Below are 22,421 nucleotides of genomic sequence, written 5' to 3'. Positions count from 1 at the left end.
GCAGTGGGTTTGATTCTCAGCACCGCATACAAATCGATAAATAAAGCTTCATCAACAACTAAGAAAAATATTCTTTAAAAAAGGAATAATAGGCTCATCAGGCATGGAGAAGAGAAGTCGACTGGCACCGTGGGGCACTGGGTGGTAGAGAGGAGCAGGTCTCCCTTGCAGGCTTGCAGGTGAGGAATCTGGTGCTGTGAGAGCTAGAATGTGGATACCGGGCAGCACACCTGGAAGATGAGGGGTCAAGGGGAGCAGCCATGCAGCTTGGAGAGCACTGTTGAGCCTCCGAGATGGGATGGAGGCAGTATACGGGACCAGAGTTATCCTTACCCTAAGGGGAACATCCAGGAGCAGTTGTGACACCATTAACAAGGAGGATGAATTGGAACTGGGTTTCCCTGTTAGATTTCGATCTTGGACAACAGTGTCTGAACAGCGTCTCCACTGTCCATGCCCATGAGGCTGAGGCAGGGCCACGGCAGCCTCACCCTCCCTGCCTGAGCCCCAGTGCAGCTGGCCACAGCTCCTTCAGCCTCTCTGCTTCAGCCCTTACACCTGTAGCTTACCTTCAGGAAGGGCCTCAGAGCCTGACATCTTGGAACTTGAATGTGTACCTCTGCTCAGCCACCACAGTAAGAACTGGCAAGAGGGTCATGGAGACTTAGGTAGATCCCTGGACCTCCAGAGCCTCAGTTCGCTTCTCCACCTGCATCTTCCTCACCTGCCAGTCTGATCCCTGGATCCTCCAAAGCCCCTGGATTTCTCTGATTACCTATATCTGATATAGATGTTCCACAGCTGCAGGCACCCTAGTGAACCTATGCTTGATTGAAAATATGGAAAGCCAAGGTGCACCCACCCTGCTGAACATTGGAGCTTAACCCTGCACACCTCATACATGCTCAGAACACCAGCATCAGCCTTCAGCTGAGCAGTCACCCAGCACAGTCCGCTTTACATGTGGTAACGACATGACAAACCTGCCAATGGGAGCTGGCCTTCCTGACACCACCATCCTACAATTGCTAGCCTGGGGAAAGATCAGAATTCTGAGTATGATTTCTACTGGATGTATATTGCTTTTTCACCTTCTGAAGTTAGAGAACCACAAATGTAGCCCTTCTGAAGTCAGGCAGAATTTATTGGGCACATAGATGCACTTCAGCACTCAAAGTCAAACACGGAAACATGCCCTTTGTCACCTCCTGGGAACTTGCTAAAATGCAGTCTCAGCATGAAGGGTAGCAAGGTTGTGGAAAACGAGCACTTAGTCTGGTCCTTTCTCCTGCTGTCAGTCTCTGTCTTCCCCTGGTCTTCCTGCAGCACCATGTTGGGACACAGCATTGGACAGTTCACAGCTTCCTGTTTGCTGGGCCACTGTGGGACCCCAGGGAAACAAATGGTGATTCCTAATTATGATGACTTTGTTCTTTCTTTCATTTATTTACCAGGAATTGAACCCAGGGGCACTCTATACTGAGCCACATCCCCTACCTTTTTTATTTTTTGAGGCAGGGTCTCACTAAGTTGCTGAGGTCGGCCTTGAATTTGCAATCCTCTTGTCTTAGCCTCCCAAGTTGCTGGGATTATAGGTGTGTGTCACCATGACTGAGTACTTTCAATCTGTATTTTTTGTTCTGTATTCCTTTTTGTTTGTTTGTTTTTGATACTGGGGATTGAACCCAGAGGCACTTAACCACTGAGCCACATCCCCAGTCCTTTTTATTTACTTACTTTATTTTTTATTTACAGACATGGTCTCACTAAATTGCTTAGGGCTTTGCTAAGTTGCTGAGGCTGGCTTTGGATTTGCAATCCTCCTGCCTCTATCTCCCAAGTCACTGGGATTATTTTTGGCATCAGGAATTGAACCCCAGGGTATTTTACCACTGAGCTACATCCCCAGTGCTCTTCATTTTTTTATTTTAAGACAGGATCTCACTTAGTTTCCCAAGCTGGCCTATAAATCAAGATTTGCCTGCCTCACCCTCCCATATTACACAGATTACAGACGTGGCCACCATAATGAGCTATGTTTTATTTTTTATTTTTATAGTGATAGGGATTGAACCCAGGGCCTTGTGCATGCTAGGCAAGCATTCTACCACTGAGCCATATCCCCAGCCCTCTGGCTATGTTTTAAGAGGTCAATCTCTTTGTAAAGTGGGTCAAACTACTCTACTTCTATTGCCTGTCAGATGTGTTTGTAAATAAACTGATGACATAAAAAATAAAATGCAGAATCTCAGCTCACTCCAGAAAAAAATAAAGAATAATATCTGTCCTGAATACATCTCAGGATTTTGAAAAGTGAAACAGATAATGGATCTGAAAGTACTTGAAAATTTCTTAAGGACTATGCACATTTATAATAACGATGTCAACATTTCAGTGTTGAAAAATAAGAAAAGTGGAGAGTCTTTGTTGGACAGACCAATGGATGGGTGAACAGAGGGCTCATCAGTCATGCAACAGTCAACAGAAGGATAAAGTTGAGGAATATCTAACTTCAAGATTTACAGCCCTTTCCCTTGTGGACTATGAGTCTGAGTTTGGAAATGGGAAGATTTGAGTAGAAAAAAGCCCCACCCAATTAATATTTTCTCTAACACATGCACATAAAAAATAGCCTTCACCCAAAATCTAGGAACTCCCTTCTCCTGTTAACTTTGCATCTATGAAGTACTTCAACACATACTGATTTAGAATGCCCGTGTTTAATATTTACATGTGATATCTACATTTCAATGAAGAAAATGAAAAAAATTGTAATGGTATAATCAATGACTTTATTTTTAAAATTTAAAAGGTAAATGAGGTTCAAGACAGTGAAGAAAACAATTTCAGAAAGTAGTAGAGAAAGTACATAAAAAGAGTGTTTTATCAATTTTAAATCCAGCTGAACATCTAAGTTCAAGCACCAGAATCAATTTTAAAGAAAATATAAAGTGTGCATCAAAAGCCCCTCAAACAGTTTGCTTGGCCAAGAGGTAAATGAACAAGGATTGTTCTGAGCTTAATTGCACTCTATAGTCTTTTTACATTTTTGGTAAAAGAAAATAAAATGTCTCCATAAAACTATGGTGGCCAGCAAAGTCATTTGAGTAGGAGAGACTTGATTTTGCTGCAGCCATATTTGTAACATTTGGACTAAATACGGATGGAGGGGCTCGCCACACAGGGCCTGGTGAGCAAAGTCGCTTTTTAAAAGGGCTCTCTGTGCTCTGGCAGATGGGCTGCAAACTTGGCCAGACTGCAGGCACCGTGCCCTCCATGCTCACCAGTTGCATGCATTGACTTTTCTATCCCTTAACCATATGCCTTATCACACATGCAAAAACATGTAGAGCAGATGGTAGGTAACAAAGAGAGGAGCTCGACCCGCCCAGCAGAGTGAAAAACCTTGTTTTAAAGGAGGCATCACAAATCCCATCACCTCCAACCTCTGATTAGATGGTAATATATTTTAAAAATCAACTGCCATTAAACACAAGTAATTTCTTTCATACTATCTTTACAGAGCAGATATGGCCCTCTGGTATTTAATGTTGGGAAGAACAGTCTTGAATTTGTCTAAAACTGTTTTGTTTTCACAACTGTGAATAACCACACCTTTAATATGATAAATATGAACAATAATAGATCAAATAGCAATATCTGAGTATTTCTGACACATTAAACCCCTCATATAGAGCTCCACAAGGAGGAACGAGACGGAGTAACACAGTTCATGAGCATCAAAGCAAGAAAGTGCCCTAAGATCGAAAAAAAATTATCCTTTAAAAAAAAAAAATCTCTATTTTAATATAAACAACAGAAGGACTACTGATGCCACAAATTCCATCTGTCCATGCAGAGTCCAAAAAAGACAAAGGTCTTGGGGAAAATGTCATCACCAGAAGGTCTGCAGTATATGCCGCAGGAGAGCTGCCCCTGCACAGGACCGTTCTCTAAGTAGAAGCAGTTTCTATGCAGTAGATGGCTCTGATATAGAAAAATTAGGAAAGGTCACAAGAAGAAGAAACAGAACTGCAAGATAGGAACCTAACTCCAACACCCACTTCTTCCTCAATCCCAAACTTCCAAGGCCAAAGTAGCTCAGCTCCACCAAATCTGCACATGACATATTCTTTCATCAGAAAGGCCAAGTGCTCACCAAGCTTTAACCTGGTCACATGGTGACTCAATTAATGGTATCAACACTAGGCGCTGTCCCCTTCTGGGACACAGACAGCCCCATGTGTGCCTGCTGAGCCGGTGACTAACACATGTGGCCAAGTCAGAGGGAATTCCACACTGGTCAGCCAGGGGTTCCCTCACAGATCAGGATACACCTGATCATGAAACCACAGCAGTGACAAGCCCTTGCCATGCCATGCTCGGCTCCTTCCCTGCTTCCCACCTGGCTCTTGGAGCTCTGTGTGAAAGGCAGAGGCCGGCGGGGCCTTTGAGGCAGTACCTGGCAACTGTCTCCTGGGGAGACAGCCCAGGGTGACACCGAGTCTGCGGTGCAGCACTTCACGTGAAGACCAGTGAAGTGAACTGGCTCCCGTGGGCAAATGTCCCTGGTACAAAAAACCTTTGTTCAACACAGGTGCTGCTACTGAAATCAAACTCCCATCACCAACTTGTCAGCACACAACAGACCAATGGCACAAGGGAAGGAAATAAGGAACAATCGCATCCAGCCGAACTTTCTCAATGATAGGCCCAGTCTTTGGGGTGAATACAGAAATCTCAAGGCATTTCACTTTTTACGGTAGACCACCTCCTGGGATACTCAACACTGACTCAAACTTTATGGATTCTATAATAGGTATGCTTATGATTTTATTATCTTAACTTTAAAAACCTACTATAGAACATCTTGAGGTGACTCAATATACTCGTGACTCACAAGGGGCAATGAAGTATCCCAAGTAATTTCTAGAAGTTGCCTAGGCATTAAGAGATCTTGGCTTTTTTGAGTATATCCACACTTGAACTTTCCAACTGGCATGCACGCTTGGGTTTTCTTTAAAGAGGGGAATTGGCACTCAATCGACTTCATGTCACCTCAAGATCTGCATCTGAGCTATGCATATATTAGACTCTGGGAGGGTTATTTTATCTTTCTCTTCCAGTTCCTCTCCATCTTAGTTGCAGGCACCCACAGGTACACACACATGCAGGCACATATGCACACCCATGAGAGAGCACACATGTGCGCGTGCACACACACACACACACACACACACACAGACACACAGAGTTTGGTAGGTATGTGATAAGGTGGTTCAACATGATCAGGCATGAGAAACATTGAGATAATTAGAAAATATGATAGGATCAATAAAATAACAAAGAAAACGTGTTGCATCAAGATATTGTTGAGAACAAACATAGTACAGAAACTTCAATTTTGGTTCCTAAAAATGCTTCAACATTTTTGAGAAACTCAAGTCATTTATATCTGGAAAGTAAAATACATGTACTGTACATTTTTATTAAATATGTTTATATACATATATAAATAAAGCTGTCCTCAAAATGGCCAAAATTAAAAAGATGAACAATGCCAAATACTGATAAGAAAGTGGAGCAGGTGAAAATCATGAACATGGGGACTGGGGACATAGCTCAGTTGGTAGAGTGTTTGCCTTGCAAGCATAAGGCCCTGGGTTCAATCCCCAGCACAGCAAAAAGAAAAAAAAAAAAAAAAAAAAGAAAATCATGTACATTTTTGGTGGGAATATAGAAAGATACAACCAATTTGGAAAAAGTTCTATCAGTTTCTTATGAAATTGAACATTCACTTACCCTATCAGCCAGCAATTCTACTCCAAGGTATCTTTTCAAGAGAAATGAAAAATATGTACATGGAGGAATTGTATAAAATTTTCACAGCCAAAACTAAAACCAACATTAGTGTTCATCAATAGAGAACTGATAAGCAACCTGGAGTATCCACACGACAGAAAACTATTTAGCAATAAAAAGAAACACACTACTGTACTGATATAAGCCACAACATGAGTGGATCTCAACAAATATTATGGTGAATAAAACACACCACAGTACATACTGTCTGACTGCATGTATATAAAGTTGTAGAAACAAACAAACAAGCAAACTATGGTAGAAAAAATCAGACCTGTAGTTGCCCCTGAAGAAAAGGGACAAGGATTTGCTGGAATGATGGCAATATTCTGTATCTTGACAAGGGTTTGGGTTGCACAGGTGAATGTATATGTTAATATTTATAATTATTGTATTTTCTTGTACAGAAATTTTTCTAAGAGAAAAATAAATATCAAAAACTAATGATATACATGCTGATGTATTTGGTTGAGACATACTTGAAAATACATCAAAAAGTATGATGATTTACAGGTGGGTACAAGGATGACTACGTGAATAGATAAATAATAAAGCAAGTGTAGTAAAATGTTAATTGCAGAATCTAAGTGGTGTATATAGGTATTCCCTGTAAAATTTTTTTCTTTTCTTTTATGACATTTTCATAAAATAAGTTGGAAAAAGTGTTTATAGTCACATAAAACAATCATTTTAAAAATTTTGGGGGAATTATTGTATAAGCAAAAATAAGCCAGGAAGTTTTTCTTAAAGAGAGAAAAAGATCAACATTTTGCAAGTAAGTTCAAATATCAAATAAATACTGGTATTTCACATTCACTTTAGAGCAAATCAACTCCTCCCTTTGTGCCAAAAAGAGAAAAAAGGCATCTCATGAATCCCAGTCATCCCTGAGTGGTTGCTCTGCACAGGACCACATCCTTTCCAACCAACTTGCCACTGGTAGGCTCAAACATGATTCAGGATTCTCTAACATTACTGAACTTTGCACCCAAGTCAAATGATTCCTGGAACCCTGGCTGGGTATAGCCCCCAATCCCACACGGCTCTATTGAGTATCCCTTAAAAACTCTTGAGAGTTCTTTGTGTGAGCTGCTTATCTCTTCTACAAATCTGGATGCCACACAGCACCAAGTACCAAGCTTTGCTCTTAGAAGATGCTCGGCAAATAACTGTTCAAAGTCACTTTCCATGGATCAAAGGCAAAGAAGGAGCACACAAGGGAGTATATTTTGCTTTTCTTCACAAAAATTACCAGGACAATTAAGAGCCCCATTTTATACTGGTAAAATATCACAATAATTAAAATTATGTGAAATTGGGGCTGGGGATATAGCTCAGAGGTACAGCACTTGCCTACCATGTGTGAAGCCCTGGGTACCATCCTTAGGACTGCAATAAACAAATCAATAAATAGAAAAAAATGTGTGAAATTAAAATTTTATCCTCAAACTTATAAAATGACATAGTCTGAGGGTAAAAGCTAGGTGGTCTCCTGTAACACAGTGGATTCTGCTCATTACTGTGTCATTCTGGGAAAGTGGTATACCTTCTCTGCACCCCATCTTCTTCTATAAAATAAAAATGACATTTATCTTGCAAAGGATTGATGTGAAGATTAAATAAGATAATCCATCGAGTTACTTTGTGTAATAATAAGCACCCAACACATTAGGTAATCACTACAGTATTTTTTCCATGTCCAGGAGAGTACCTGTCTCCATTACACTGACGTAATATTAAGTGTAACTGAGATATTATAAATATTTAATAAGTGTTATTTAAATGTTTAAATAACATTTAATAAATATTTAATAAATACTATTTAAATATTTATTATCTAAATAAACTTCATTCCTAGGTTCTCAGAGTCAAAATACAAAAACTCAGCTTTAAATGCAGTACTTTACAATAGCTTTTGTTATTGCATAAGCTGCGTTGTGTTTTTATGTGTGCCCATGTCAAGTTCTAAAGTTGAGGGGCAAAAGGCACAAGTCACTTGCCCAAAATGTTTCTCTAGAATTACAGAGAGAACATGCTCAGCAGTTTTCCACCTCAACACCTCTAGAGACAGGTGCCTTCGATCCACTGGAGATGCATGACCTATCCTCTGTCTAGGGCTGTGACCACTGAATAGCCACATTCCACAACCCCAGAACCTGGAAATGTATTCTGCCAAATAGTAAAAGGGACTACAGGGATGATTAAAGTGCTTAAGGTAACAGAGAGATTACTCTGGATTATCCAGCAGGCCCAATCTAATCACATGAGCCCTTAAAGGTGAGGGACTTTCTCTGGCTGTTGTCAGAGGCACAACAGATTAATAAACCAGAGACATCTGATATACTGAGGATAAAATGTGCTATTGCTGGCTGGCGACAGAAGAAGCAAGGTGACAGGCTATAGGTGGCTTTGTGGAGGTAAGAAAGGCTCCTGGCTGACAGATAACAAAGCAACAGGGACCTCAGGCCTGCATCTGCAAGTAACTGGATTCAGACAACTTGAATGGGTTTGGAAGCAGATTCTTCCCCAGAGCCTCCAAAAAGAACAGAGTTCAGGTGAAGCTTTGATTTTGGCCTTGTGAAGCTCAAAGCAGAGACTTAACTGAGCTATGCTGTGCCCAGCTTCTGTCCCATGAAAACTGTCACATGATAATGGGTGTTCTGAACCACTAAATGTGAGGTAATTTGTCAGGGTCTCAATAGAAAACTAATGTATTGGCCCTGAAAGTATCTCAAACTCCCTATATGTCCCCATGTCTTCATTCCTTCTAAACCAAATATTCTCTGGAACTGGACCATGTTTTATGAACAAGACTTTGAAACTACCCATTTAGCTGCTATCCTTTAAAAAAAATTTCTGAACTTTTCCACCTATTGAATTCAGTTCAGATATTCTGAAGCTGAGTCTGTGATGACCAAGGACCATGAAGTTCCTGTTGGAGGGTTCTGTGCACAGAGGCCTGCCAGTCCAGACCCACCTCACCAAAACTCACACATGGATTACAAGGATAAACAGTACAATAAGCCTGGAAACCTGAGCTCATGTTCTCATTGGGTATGTCCAGCAGGATCAATAGTAACCTTAAATCTGCCACCTAGGACCAAAGGCAATCCTCCAAGGACGGCCAGGTCAGCTCACAACACAGTAGGATTATGTCCAAACACATTTTCTAGAAGCCATGTCTTCATCAAGACAACCCAAGATCACCCTGGAATTTGGGGTAACCAAGTCACAAAAGCCCTTCCTTGAACATTTTGGTCACCTGAAGGATCTAAGTCTTTTTCCCATTGATTAAAAAAGAAATATTAATCTGTTGTATTCTGAAATTTTGTTTCTGCTGGAATTACTGCCCACAGAAGCTCTTTTATTTGTATCTAAATTTTGCAAACCCCCTTTTAACTTCAATTCATAAGAAAGTATGATCCATGGCTTGACCAAGTCCTCATTCAAATTATTAACAAAATATGATTAAAAATGAATAATTATTAATAAACAACTAAATTAATAATAAATGTTATCTAATAATAAAATATTACTATCCAACAGACATGTGTTTTAATCCTCTCCGTTAAGATAAATTTCCATCAGAAAACATTCCTGGTTGACCTTCCTCTCTGAGAGGAGAGATTTAAGCCACATTGTGGTGCAAAGGAACCCAACCACGACCACACTCTAATACTGTCAGCATAAATTGGCAAAGGGTGACCCTCATCCATTGAGACTGCTGTTTTTAAAATCAGAAGTCTTTCCAATGAGTCACCTTATGGACTTAGGATGGGTTTAATCAAAGCATTCAGTGTCTTTCATTCATCTCTGTCAAAACCACAAATCCTTCCCCTACTACAAATTCAATCATTATCTTGAGCGTGTGTGCATGTGTGTATGCAAGCAAACAAAAATGTTCATTTGACTTGGAAATAGTTATGTCTTTCCTCATTAAACTTCTCTCTCTCTTTGCAGTACAGTTTAAAGTAAGAGAAGCAATGCAATAGAATGAAACAATCTTCCATAAACTCAGTACTCACTTGCAAAGTATCTGGTTCTAAATCGTATTTTCCTGTGCTGTTTGCTACTTCCCACTATTCCAAAAGATCTTGGATTTTTCTTACTTGAGCATATCTTGTTATATTTTCTGTAAAATTAGGGGTTTGAAACACTTGACGAATATATTAAATTTATATTTGATAATCTTATCTTCCCAAACAGATTATACACTCTAAGAGAGCTTCACCTAATTGTCTCCATAATTATTAATCAGGGCACCAACTGAAAGTGGAAATCACTGTAACACAGGACTGCCCTACCTATTTGCAGTGGCTTGAGCATCCAATTGCCAAGACCCCTTCTATCTAAGCACTTTCAGGAACATGGGGGGACATGGTGCACACATATGCCCTCCTTAATAAAACTTCCTGGTATTTACTGTGTGTGAATCCTTGATATGCCTAGAAATAAACATTACTGACAGGTGACAGTCACTTTCAGCCACCCAAGCATTGGCAGGTTTCAACTTACTATACAGACTCTTGCTTAATTACATAAAAAGAACTTCAGTGTGTCCTTCTGACTTTATTCATTTATTTGTCTACTTGGACTGTAAAACATCAGAGGGCCAAAACTTTGAAATAAGCTTACACAGAATACAATACCCCCTCCCCCGACCATGAGCCAACACTTTTTGTTTAATAAGTCATTTGGCATTCTGTCTTCATAGATCAGATGGTAAGATGTGGGAACCTGATTTTAAGAGCAGAAAATAGCTGTAGGTGAACGGAAGTAAGGACGTACAGGAATGGCAAGTGTCCTACCAGAGAAAGTAATTTAAACTGGTGAAGAATAGAAGGTAAAGGTGGGAGAGAGACATGCTCCAGGAAGACCGGGGAGGCTGGAAAGGCTGAACTTACTAATTCATGCTTTATACTTTGGGTAAATGGGAAATACTCAAACATTACTCTGTAGGAAAGAACACTGGATAAAAAGGTGTTGAAGAGAGAGAACCTGGAAGGGAGTCTGGGACAAAGAACAGACTCAGAGGCAGGCATAAGCATGCTGGTGAGGACTCAGGTCTACACAGAAGTAAAACTTAAGAGAATGAAGGAGGGTTGGGGTAGGATGGGGTAAGTATGCTACGCCAACATGCCAGGACCTCAGTCACCAGATGATTCTCTCCTTTCTCCACTTATTTACCTTTTTTGCCAAAGCCCAGAAGTAAAGAAGGTTCTAGCTTCTCTTTGTTCTTGACGTTATTTCCTTGTGGGTAACTTGTGCTAAGCCAGGTCCCCATCCTTCTCCTTCCCAGGGACACAGGTTAGAATTTCAAACTCTCCACTGAATCCCCAGGGACCTCTTCAGCTGCTGTTTTGGGACCTGCCCCAGGGTCAACCTGTCTCCCCACTTGTCTACACTCAACTTGATTCTTTTGTTCTCAATGAGAAAGCCAAGTGATTTCTCTTTTCCTGTGTTCCCTAACAGGCTCAGGGTCAAGACTTATCCTTGGTTCCCACACTGCACCTGCCCTCACCAGCATGGGGACTCCTTCAATTGTTTAAATGGTGCCTATCCTAGAGCTACAGGGGTCCAGTTGCCTAAGAGACATGGATAAATACTGGGGGTGTTCTGAGCCTCTGAGACAACTGGGAGGTTATTCAAGTTTGCGGGGGGGTGGAGGGGGTGTTCCTAACATTTCAAGGCATTGAGAACCTGTGATGACTTCTGATCACAACACTCTTCTAACTTATTTTGCTACTAAGAGTTATGTTTCAACAAAAATTAGAGCATAGCTTCCAAGCAAGCAAGCTTTCTAAAAATGCTTTTTTCAGGTGGTTCAAAAGTCAACCAAGTTCTCTCTGCAGATGTGAATCCAAACTCTAGAAGGAATGTGGCAGACTTGATGTACCTTCCTTATGAAAAAGAAAAGTTTTCACTGATCTCATCTGGATGAAAAAATAGTTATTTTGGTAATCCTTCGAGGTGTTCCCCAAGGATTCTTGCCATGGCTCCAGTTTGGCAGAATTTTGTTAAACAGATGCAACGACCCCATGCATTTTTTTCAAATGTTATCTTTAGTAGCTTGATTCCAAAAAATGGTCCATGTCATACAATTGTATCTCTTTTTACAGTTTTGAAGGATTTGGGTCCATATTAGTTTCCGATTGCTGCAATAATATATTACCAAAACTTTAGTGGCTTAAAACAATATGATTTTATTATCTTACAATTCTGGAGATCAGAAGTTCCAAATTAGTTTCACTAGACTAATTTCAAAATGTTCACAAAGCTGTGCTCTTCCTGGAGGTTCTAGGGGAGAACCTGTTTCCTTACCTTCTAAAGGTGTCTCATCATTCTTTCCTCCATCTGCAAAGCTGCGGGTGTAACATCTTTTATCTCTAACTCTGACCCTCTGCTTCCATCATCCCATGTCCTCTGATTCTACTCCTTCTACCTTCCTTTTATAAAGATCCCTGATTCTATTGGGTCCCCCCACACAAGTAATCCAGAGTAATCATCCCATCTCATGATCTTTAACAGAATCTTATCTGCCAAGTCTCTTGTGCCATGTAAAGTAACATATTCACAGGTTCTGGGGATTAGGACACTGATATCTTTGGTGCCATTATTCTACCTACCACAAGGTCTGTGCACCTGGAGAGAACATTACCATACAATTTACTTCTCTTGGTTTCTTCATCTTTGGAACAAGGAAAATAATCCTGATCTCCAAGATCCTGCTGGCATTAAAATGAGCTATGTAAATGTGCTTATAAGATTATAGATGGTATGGACTGCAAGGCAGAGAAAGGATCTAAGGGGATAGCCAGATTTTGAGTCCAATTAAGAAAATATGCTGGGGTGGAGAAGGGGAAGATGAGAAGGTAAACCTTGTGCACTGAATTAAAAGTTTCTATTAGTTATAAAGAAATAGAGCTGAGATAGCAGCTAAAGGCAAGAGATGGGAAAGGTGGAGCTATCCACACAGGAAGGTCTAATTACTGTAATCTGTAAGGATTCATATATTTTGTAAGGAATAAATGAAAGAAAGAAAAGTAACTACTTGCAGACTGACTTGAATCAGAGAGGAAGAGGAGCTGGCAAATGAAATGCTTGATCACAGGAAGATGGACTCATTCAAAACATATTGACCAAATTGCTTATTTTAAAATAACTTATTAAAAAGCCTCTTCCTAAAGTGGTAGTTGCCTTAAAATTTGCCTATTTACAAGTTTGGCTTTAAAAATATGAGGCATTTCTTTACATAGGGCATGCAAAGGGGTCGGTCATACTGTAGAATTTCTTTTAAAAACAATTATTTCATATACTTAACTGATCTACTTTAAAAAGTTTTATTTTTAAAAATATATTTAGTTTCATGTTTGCTGAAACAAAATAATTTAGTATGAATTGTGCTTTCCAACTCATAAAGTAGTTGGTAAAAATCTAGTGAAAATGATTTGTTTACAGTATTTCTCTATAACTTGATCAAACCGTGTGTGTGTATAAAAATGTCCATTAAACATGTTTCACAAAAAGTACACGAGGTAGTTGTCATCACGAACCCTTTCATCTAAACCTCTGAAATGTTTATCTACGTTTTCCTTCAATATACAGTATTATACATGTCTGGTGTCCAACTTAATTCCATGTGCTTTCTATTAAAACTAGTAAATTAGTACTTCCTAAAACTACCTAGTATTTGCCAATAATGATAAAGTTGTAGAGTTTGATTTATAGATTTACAGAGATATCAGTGTCAAAAGGAAGAACTGATTAAAACTGAGAAAGCCATTTGAAAGCAATTAGTTTAGAAATTCACTCAGTAGCTGGGTGCAGTGGCACATGCCTGTAATCCCAGCAGCTCAGGATGCTGAGGCAGGAGGATCGGAAGTTCAAAGCCAGCCTCAGCAATTGAGACTCTATTTCAAAATAAAACATAAAAAAGAGCTTGGGATGTGGTTCACTCAGTATTTTTCTTTCTTTGGTTAGGATTTTAAGCTAGTAGTCTATAAATTACCAAGTATTATAGAACAAGCAGGAATATAAATATAATTTGTAACTGGGCACAGTGGCCCACACCTGTAGTTTCAGCTACTCAGAAGGTCGAGGCAGGGGGATCACTTGAACCCAGGAGTTTGAAGGCAGTCTAGGCAACATTGTGAATCATGTCTCAAAAAACAAAAATCATAAAGTCATTTCCAAGACTTTGCCAGAAATCCCCTAATGTTGCAGTTGCTTCTGTATGGAGTTGTCACATCTGGCTTTCAATGAAGCCCCCAGTGGCTTCTGTCAGTCTAACTTCTCCAGGTTCCCAAGATGCAAGCCCCTGAGTTTTGTTTAGATGGTATGCTCTTGGACTGGGCATAAAGCTCATTGGTAGAATGCTTTCCCAGCATGCAAGAGACCCTGAGTTTCATCTCCAGCACCACAAAAAAAAAAAAAAAAAAAAAAAAAAAGTCATGCTCTTTGCTCTTAATATAATGACAGCCTAAGTCATGCTTGTTGGCTGATCCTCCTGAGAGTCCTCCATTCATTGCTTCAGTCTTTCAACTGATCACAGTGGTCTAATAACTGAAGTTTGAGTTTGGCAAATAATAGAGCTCTTGGAGAGAAGAGAGGCAGCCAACCATTCACTCAAATGTTATGCCAGATTGTAGCTTTTCTGGAAGAACAAAAAGTTTACACATTATTGCAAACTACCTTACTGTTAGGTAATAGCAACAAAATAAAGATGGAACAATGTAAGTCTGAGCATGAAGTCTTTCACCTAGTTCTGACCTTTCTTTTGGCATGTAAATAGTGTTGGGCTTCAAAAACACACCCCTATAGAGTACATTTGCACAGCTTACTGCTCTTCAAAGAGAGGGCCCCCTCTATCAAGCTTCCTCCATGCAGTTTGGTAAGACATACAGAAAGTCAAAGTCAATACTTTTGAATAACACTTTCTGTAAAATTTCCACAGAAGATACTGTAAATGCTTCAGAGCAACTCTATCTAGACCCTTAATAAAAAACCCAATCATATTCTTCACATTAATGATATTAATCACATGGCAACTAACCGCTGCATTGGAAATCACTTTGCTGATTTGTAAGAAAATCTAAAGCCAAAACTTGAATTTTATCTTAAATATATAAACAGCAAAGTAAAGCCAAGAAATTTGGCAGACGTTGGTTTCTCCAGATGTTATAATAAAGATTCATTTAATAAAGAAGGTGTCTTTTGGAATCTAGTTGGAATACTAGAGTATATGGTTTCTACATATTTGAGATCTCTAAGTAGTTTCACTTACGTGATTTCCAAACCCTGTTGGTGTACAATGTGTGTGTATGTGCTTGTTCCAAATCTGATTCAAGTTTGTTTTCACAATACAAGAACAAGTCTTACAAATTAGGTTTTGGAGAAATTAGACAATGAACTTTCCTTCTTAAAATGCATGCTAATAATGATAATCCCAGATTGCACTATGGTATACACATTAGCATCTTCAACCTTTCATCCATTCAGCACTACCTGAGCCCCAACTATGAGCAAAACAATAAGCAACCTTCTGTGAAAAAGGCAAAGTAAAATCGAATGTAACATTTGTCTTCACTGTGTACAAGATCCAGAAGAACAGAGAAGACATGCATTTTAAAACTATTAGAAGACAGTGATGGGCTGGGTATATGACTCAGTGGTAGAATGCTTGCCTAGGCCCCAGATGCAATCCCCAGCACTGCAAAAAAACCCCAAACAAAGTAATAAATGTTAAGATGCTTTGAACAAACTCAGGGGTTGAAGGCAAACACGTGTCAAAAGAGAAATTGTCCATTCCCTTAATAATGACTAGTTCAAAATCCAGATATCAGATGGTGAGATCCTGACTTCTGATACAGCTCCTGGGCTCAACATCTTAAAAATTCATCCTTACTCTAAATAACAAGTTAATGAAGCAATCCAAGGGGAAGAGCATTCCAAGACACTTGACTCCCACTGAAGCCATACCATATACTCAGCCATGACAAATTCTCATAGGTTGACTATTTTCCTTCCCTCTTTTCAGAATATCCATTTCTGAGTGTTTAGCAGCAAGAGCTCAGTAAAGCATTAACTTAGACCTAAAACCTAGTAGGTTTTTGGTGATTTAAAAAAATTGGAGCCATATCTTCCTCAATTTCATGAGTGCATGAACAATATTTCCATATATTACTATTTCCAGTGACATAAATCCAACCTGCTCTTTGAAAATAATGGCTTCATTGAGGCACAAATATCATATTCACTAAAATAGCTGATTCAAAAGAGCAGTAGGGTATAAATGAAAGAGGCTACGATTCAGTGCTGATGATCTAATGCCATAAACATTCATCTCCTACATGAAAAGACATATGGGTCTTTTTGTACCCTGTCAATGTCCCCCCTTCCAGAATGTAATGCTAAATTTATATATACATCATAATGGTCATTTTCTACCATAACTCTGGAAAAAGCAATGCATTTGAGAGATGCAAGCAAGTGAATACAGTCAAATGATGGATATAAAAACCTTTAATTCAACATGTAGGTAAGAAATTAAACCCAGATTGTGGGCAGATCCTCCCCTCCCTGTCATGGTGTGTTAGGTCTAGGCTTCTCTGGTCCCTGGCATCAGGGAAGGGTTAGCATGAGGGAAAAAGCTAAGGCAGGGTCCCAGCAAGAGAACGCTGGGATGGATCCCTCCTCCTCCCTCAGTGTGCAGGGCCAACTTTGCAGGCCACACACCTCTCTGTGATCTTGGGGGTCTACGTGGCCGCAGGGAAGCAGCATTCCAGAGACCAGAGAGGCCCAAAGGAGCCAGGGGATGCAGATGCTCATCCGAGGGCCTCAATCTCCTCTAAAAGGCCAGCAATAGAGAAGCACTTGATTTTGTCCCTACAAAAGCATGCCAAGGAAGCTCTGGGGGTCCCCCCCAGGTAAATTCGGATGTAAAAAACAAAAGACAGTCTTGTGGACGTTCTCAGAGGCGACCACGTTACTTCCCTGGCTGGAAAGCAGATTTGCAGAGGCCAAAGATTAGACAAAAGGCAAGAGCTGGAGACAGACGGGTATATGATTTTTTTTGTTTTCAACTGGTTAGGGCTTCCCAATTCCAATATTTTTCTCCTCTCACGATGATTCCTAGGCCGCTGAGCAAATCCCTAAAGGTCTGCAAAAGACATCGGATAGGGAGAAGACCCCGAAACTTTCCCAAACTGCAGCAGCCTGGTGGAGGGCAGTAGCCGCAGAGCTCCGGGTCCTGGGGCGCAGGGGGTATCCCGGGGCGTCGGCCTCCCCTTCTCCACCACAACAAAAGGGCCGAGCACAGCCTCGGAGCTGGGATTCTAGGACTCCAGCCCCGATCCGGGAGTGGGGAGCGGCGGCGGCAAGCCCTGGGCCACCCTCTTCCGTGGAGGATATGGAGCCGCGTGTCCGTATCACCGCATAAAGGAAAGGATCTTCTTCGGTTGCATCTAGACGAGCCAGCAGCAGCAGCAGCAGCAGCAACAACAGCTGGTGCCACCCGCACCCCCGCCCGCCCCAGCCCCCCGGGAGCATCTGCCCAGCGGGCCCCTCGTCCCCGGGCGGCGCCGCCCCCTCGGGAGCGCAGCGCGGTGTCTGCAGGCCCGGCGGTGCTGCGCGGCTCTGGTGCGGCTCCGGCAGCGGCTGCCGCCTCCACCACAATGCAGCCCGGGACCCTCCCGCCGCCGCCTTGCGCCAGGCCCGGCGCGACACAAAGCCCCCGGCCCCGCCGCCGCCCACCGACCTTGGGCTCCGGCGCCTGGCTCCCGCAGCGTCTTGGTGACCGCCTTCCAGACGTGGCAGCCCAGCAAGCAGAGCAGCAGCGCCACGGACCTGCTCATCTCCGCGCCGCGGGGCCGCGGGCGGCTCGGGCTCGCCAACGAGCCGGCCAGGCAGCGGCGCGTCACGGGCGGCCGGGCGCCGCGCCTCCCTCCATGTTGCCTGCTCCGCGCGCGCCGGGCCCGCCGCCCGATTGGCCGGGCCCCGCAGCCCGCGGCCGCTCCCTCCTCCGCGCCCCGCGCCGGGTTTCCCCGAAGAGCCGCGGCGGCGGCTCAGCCAGCTCCTTAACCCCTTCCTGCCCCGCCCCGCCGCGCCGCCCGCGGGAGGCGGCCAGGCCCCGGGCCCTTGGTGCCACCTGGTGGTCGCCGCGCCGCGGGAGCCTGGGCCCGACGCCCCTGCTTTCCAACAAGCTGGCCCCGCCACTCTGAGCCTCCCCAGTGCATGTCCTGGCCTCCCGCGACGTTGTCTTGCTCAGAACCCCGAACACCACCTTTGGCACAGAGTCAGCCTTAGCACCTTCCATTTCTGCAGCGTGGAAGGAAAAAATGCCCTTCCTGCCAGGGCGAAGACTTTCATGTCACACCTGGTTACCTGTGCAGTCCGAAGGAAGCATTTGGACCTTAGGTGTGACCTCCCTGGGTTTCCTAAGTGTAACTCCATCCTGCAACTATTCATGTCACTATCCTCCTGTGTGCCCCAGGGTAAATTTGACATGCAACATTCAAGGTCAGCTGGAACAGAATCCCTAAACCTGAATCCACAGGAGTAGGCCCGCAGTATCCCAAAGTGGATAGATGAACATTTTCAGGTTAAACTGTGCTTGGATATTACTAGAAGCCTGGGGTAGGGGGGATATTTTCATTCATCCCTGGGTGCCCTCCCCCAACGCCTTTGTTTTACTGTGTCTTGTTAAAGAAAAATGTATTCAGAAGCATTCGTTAAGGTCTTCCTCATGGAGACCTCAGGACTAATGTGACAGATATAGTGACTAATGCAGTGGGGTTTTAGAGCAGGGGAGAGATTGGTCTCAACTCTGAAAACAGCACGGGCAAGCGGGAATTTATAGCCAAGGAGCATGGTGTGGGTCACTGGATGCAATGTTACCAGGAGGAAATATCCAGCTGTATGGAGGAATGGGTTCTGGCTAAAATTACCACAGAATTCTTGCTGAAGACAGGTCAAGGTGATTAGAAATCACCTGGAAGATGGTGGAGGATGAGGAACTCGATTAAACATGGAGGGTGATCAGATACCCAGGACACAGGTGGTGGGGTGAGGTTGGGGGTGTTCTTGATAAGACTAGATTTTAAAAGAAGGCCACAGATGGACCCAGTTCAGGAGCTTCACTAATGTTTAATCAAGCGAAATATCTTTTTCAGCCTTCACAATGTAGAGGTAGGAATTGTTCCCATTCACAGGTGAGAAAAGAAAGGCTAAAGAAGCTGAAAGAATTTGTTCCAATGCACATAGCTGATCAATGGAAAAACCAAGAGTCTCATAAAAGTCAGTCTGACACCAAAGTTGAAGATTTTCACAAAATCCTACAGACTATTCTTAAGCCTTGGATGTCCCCATCGTCACTCCAACATCCCTTTCTCTCAACCCTGTCCCTATGCCTCCCTCCATATAACCCTCATGTCCACCCATCTCGCTCCACAGCACTGCAGTTATACCCTGAACTCTGCTGAGAACCGAGGCTCTGAGGAAATCCACTCCAGACATATTGTCTGCCCAGCATTGCTTCCAAAAGACTAGGCCAGAAGGAAGGTCATTACTGCAATTTTATTAATTGAACATTAAGGCAATGGTAGGCACTGTACCAAAAAGAAAATGAAGGATGGCACTTACCCAGTTGGCTTATAATAGACAAATTATTGTAATACACAATAAAAACTAGGTGGAGAAGCCCATCTGGGTTTTATAGTTACCCTCAGGCCCAATGCCACAAAGCGTGCACCTGCACAGGGTGGCAGGTAGTCAGGAAGGCAGAAAGAAATCCCACAACTGAGACTGATTCCCTCCTTCCAGCTCAAGTGGCAAAGCCTTACCATTATTCCAGGGTCCACCTATAAGCCAGGGAGGACCATCCAGCTCAGCTGTCAACTCCAGCTTGGGTGCTAGGCCATGGGGACACAAGAGTCTAGATCATCTAGATGGCTTGGTGGATGATAGCTTCACAGAACAGGCTGGTCCTGAAGTTTTCAAGTCACTTTCCTGGGGTAGAAGGCTGCTTCTGACAGAAGTGGCATTAAAACTCATCCCAGAGTTGAGACTTCTCACTAAAATAAACTTTGTGGAAGTTCTCTGACAGGGATGTTGGTTATAGGAGACAGGACCAACCTAAAGAAAATAATAACAACAATTATAATCAAGAACCCAGATAATTATTAGCAGGGCATGTGGGTCTCCTACAAAACTCTGGGAACTAAAGTGTCAGGTCTTGTGAAGAAATAAGAAAACTAGTATTCTGGGGGTTCCTTTTATATGCCCTCACTAGAATAGAGATATTTCCTCATAACAACTTGATGGTATTGTTTTTATTTTATAAACGAACAAACGGAGGCTTAGTAACATTAAATAATTTACCCAAAATATATAGGTCTAATGACAGCAAGGTCAAATTCCCTACACCATGGCACGTTCAAGAATAAATATCATGTAGATGATCCAAGTTTAGCTCTAGTCATGTCCAAGTTGTTTTAACTACCTGTTCTAGACCCAGTAAAGTCTAAATCTAGTCAATAATATGGTGCTAATATCAGTTTCCTGACTTTGATAATGTACTATAGTTCTAAAAGATATTTCAATTGGAAGAAGCTAGGGGAGCCATATACCAGACGTCTCTGTACTATCTTTGTAACTTCTTACAAATCTGTCATTATTTCAAATTAAAAAGTTTTAAAAAGAAAAAAAAAATCCTCTTCTATATAAAAATTTTTAAGCCTTATTTTTCACTCAAGAACAGGTGCTTGTGAGTGTGGAGTTCTAGAACTTTTAAAGATGGAAGAAGTCTTAATAAAGTCTGAATCTTTTGGATCAGAGTCCTGACTACAGATGCTTGGGCTTGATGGATGTTGTTATTATTATTGAGTGTGTATCAAAACTTTGATGGACAGCATAGCCCTTTAGGAAGAGTTTATGTACCTTCATAGCAACATTCAGGCTTATATAGTTTCTGAACCACCGCCCCCATCCCATTTTGCAGCTGCTCCTGCAAAAAGGAAAGAAGTTAAATAATTTGCACAATACATTCTGCAAGCCAGTCTCCAAGCCAAGAAGAGACTGGGCCCCAAGGGGCATTCCCTCATCACATGGATATTTTCCAGTTTCTTGGGTGGGAAGTTAGACGAGCACAAATTCTGCTACATCACACAAGCAAATACATTTGCACATCATGTATCCAGAATTATGTAAGAAATAATCACACTTATCCTTTACTGGAATAAAAGAGTACAATTTACCTTTTTTCGTGTTCAGATCATCAGACACCCACTCTGCAACTGCAGGGGGGAAAAAAATCACTTGAGAGGGAGTGTTTGCAGAACAATGGAAGTTAGGAGTGTTCTTTCCTTCTAGAACTTTTCCTGTTGCTCTTATTAAAATCTCACATTGTTTGGAGATGAATTATGACTGTGCTTATTTGAAATTGCTTAGAAGCTGCTTGACTGTGCGGCATTTGATTTCAGTTTTCGAGACTTGTGCCAAAAGAAATCATGCCGAGAACTTTTCCTATCTAAATGTTTGAGACCTTGACTTCAGAGGCTGTGTCAAGATTTCTCAGCCCAAGATTATTTGTTCTCTTAAAGTTTTTCCTGATGTTGGTGCCCATAGGGTGGAATTTTAATTGTCTGAGTTTACTTCAAGAGGCATTGTCCTCCCCTTTCCCTTCCTGGCTCCTGCTCCTCATCTGTCCCTGAGTCAGAAACCACCAGCATGCAAACTTATTATGAGATTGTACAGGTCAGGAAGTGTGTCATGGACATTCCTACTTCTGTTTGTTGGTGTTTTTATTAAAGTCAGATAAAACGTAGCCATAAATAGAAATCCTAAGGGTACCACACTTCCCCCCACTCCCAAACCCATTTTTTTTTAAAGAAAAAAGAAAAAATATAAGGAAAATACTGTTGAGGGGCTGATGTGTTTAAGTGAACCCTACTCCCTCCCACTTTCTTCTTTATATATCAATATATCAATCCCAGTGGCTTTCCAACAAGTTTGTTTTTTCAAAGGTGCCCTTCGTTCTTTCCCACAACCTCCCTTTTCTTAGGTAGGTTCCCAGCCAGGAGAGCCATCTTGTTCAGGAAATAATCCAGTGAAAGAATGCCTAATGGCAGCTTCATGTGAGAAGTTGCAAAAGTACGTGATCCCGTGAGTGAATCTCTGGTGGTGTAATTGTAGATTCCTGTACTCCTGTTCTATTTTGTGCACCCCATAATGACTAAAGGAGTGTGGGGCACTTCCCAAGTACTTGATCAACAGACTTGGCTGTTGGAAAGAGTATTCAGAGGCTAGGGACCAATGGAGAGTCAAGTTGCTCAGCAATTCCTTTCTGGACAACATTCTTTTTTGGTGAGCCTGTTCCATTAGAGCATGGAGAAGCTTCCAACTCTATTCTTTGCTGACCCATTGAATTGCTCTCACACAGACAAGGAAAATGCAAGAAATGTAGGACAGTAATCTTCCATGATCTGGCTGGAAGATTATCTGAGACTCTGGGTCTGCCTTCAGACACATGGAAGGGAAGGCATCTCAAGAAAGCAGGGAATAGG

General features: G+C 42.0%; 1 protein-coding gene across 4 annotated transcripts in view; it reads right to left on the bottom strand.

Annotated features, from left to right (window-relative positions):
* Positions 1-22,421, bottom strand: part of FAM171A1 (family with sequence similarity 171 member A1) — a 167,405-nt gene that overhangs the window by 114,989 nt on the left and 29,995 nt on the right. The window contains exons 1-2 of one of the 4 annotated variants that reach the window (XM_079108172.1): positions 21,114-21,129; positions 19,701-19,992 (exon numbers count right to left, since the gene is read on the bottom strand). Coding sequence is in view for 2 of the 4 variants with exons in the window: in XM_079108173.1 (XP_078964299.1) it covers positions 17,618-17,714 (97 nt within the window). In the remaining 2 variants the exon portion in view is untranslated. Of the gene's footprint in view, positions 1-17,617; positions 17,941-19,700; positions 19,993-21,113; positions 21,130-22,421 lie in introns of those variants that run through there. The other 3 variants (XM_079108171.1, XM_079108173.1, XM_079108170.1) reach the window with 3 other exon arrangements.

This window comes from Sciurus vulgaris (assembly GCF_902686455.1).
Source record: "Sciurus vulgaris genome assembly, chromosome: 12".
NCBI lineage: Eukaryota > Metazoa > Chordata > Mammalia > Rodentia > Sciuridae > Sciurus > Sciurus vulgaris.
Note: the sequence above shows the minus strand (reverse complement) of the source record. Positions and strands in the feature narration are given on the sequence as shown.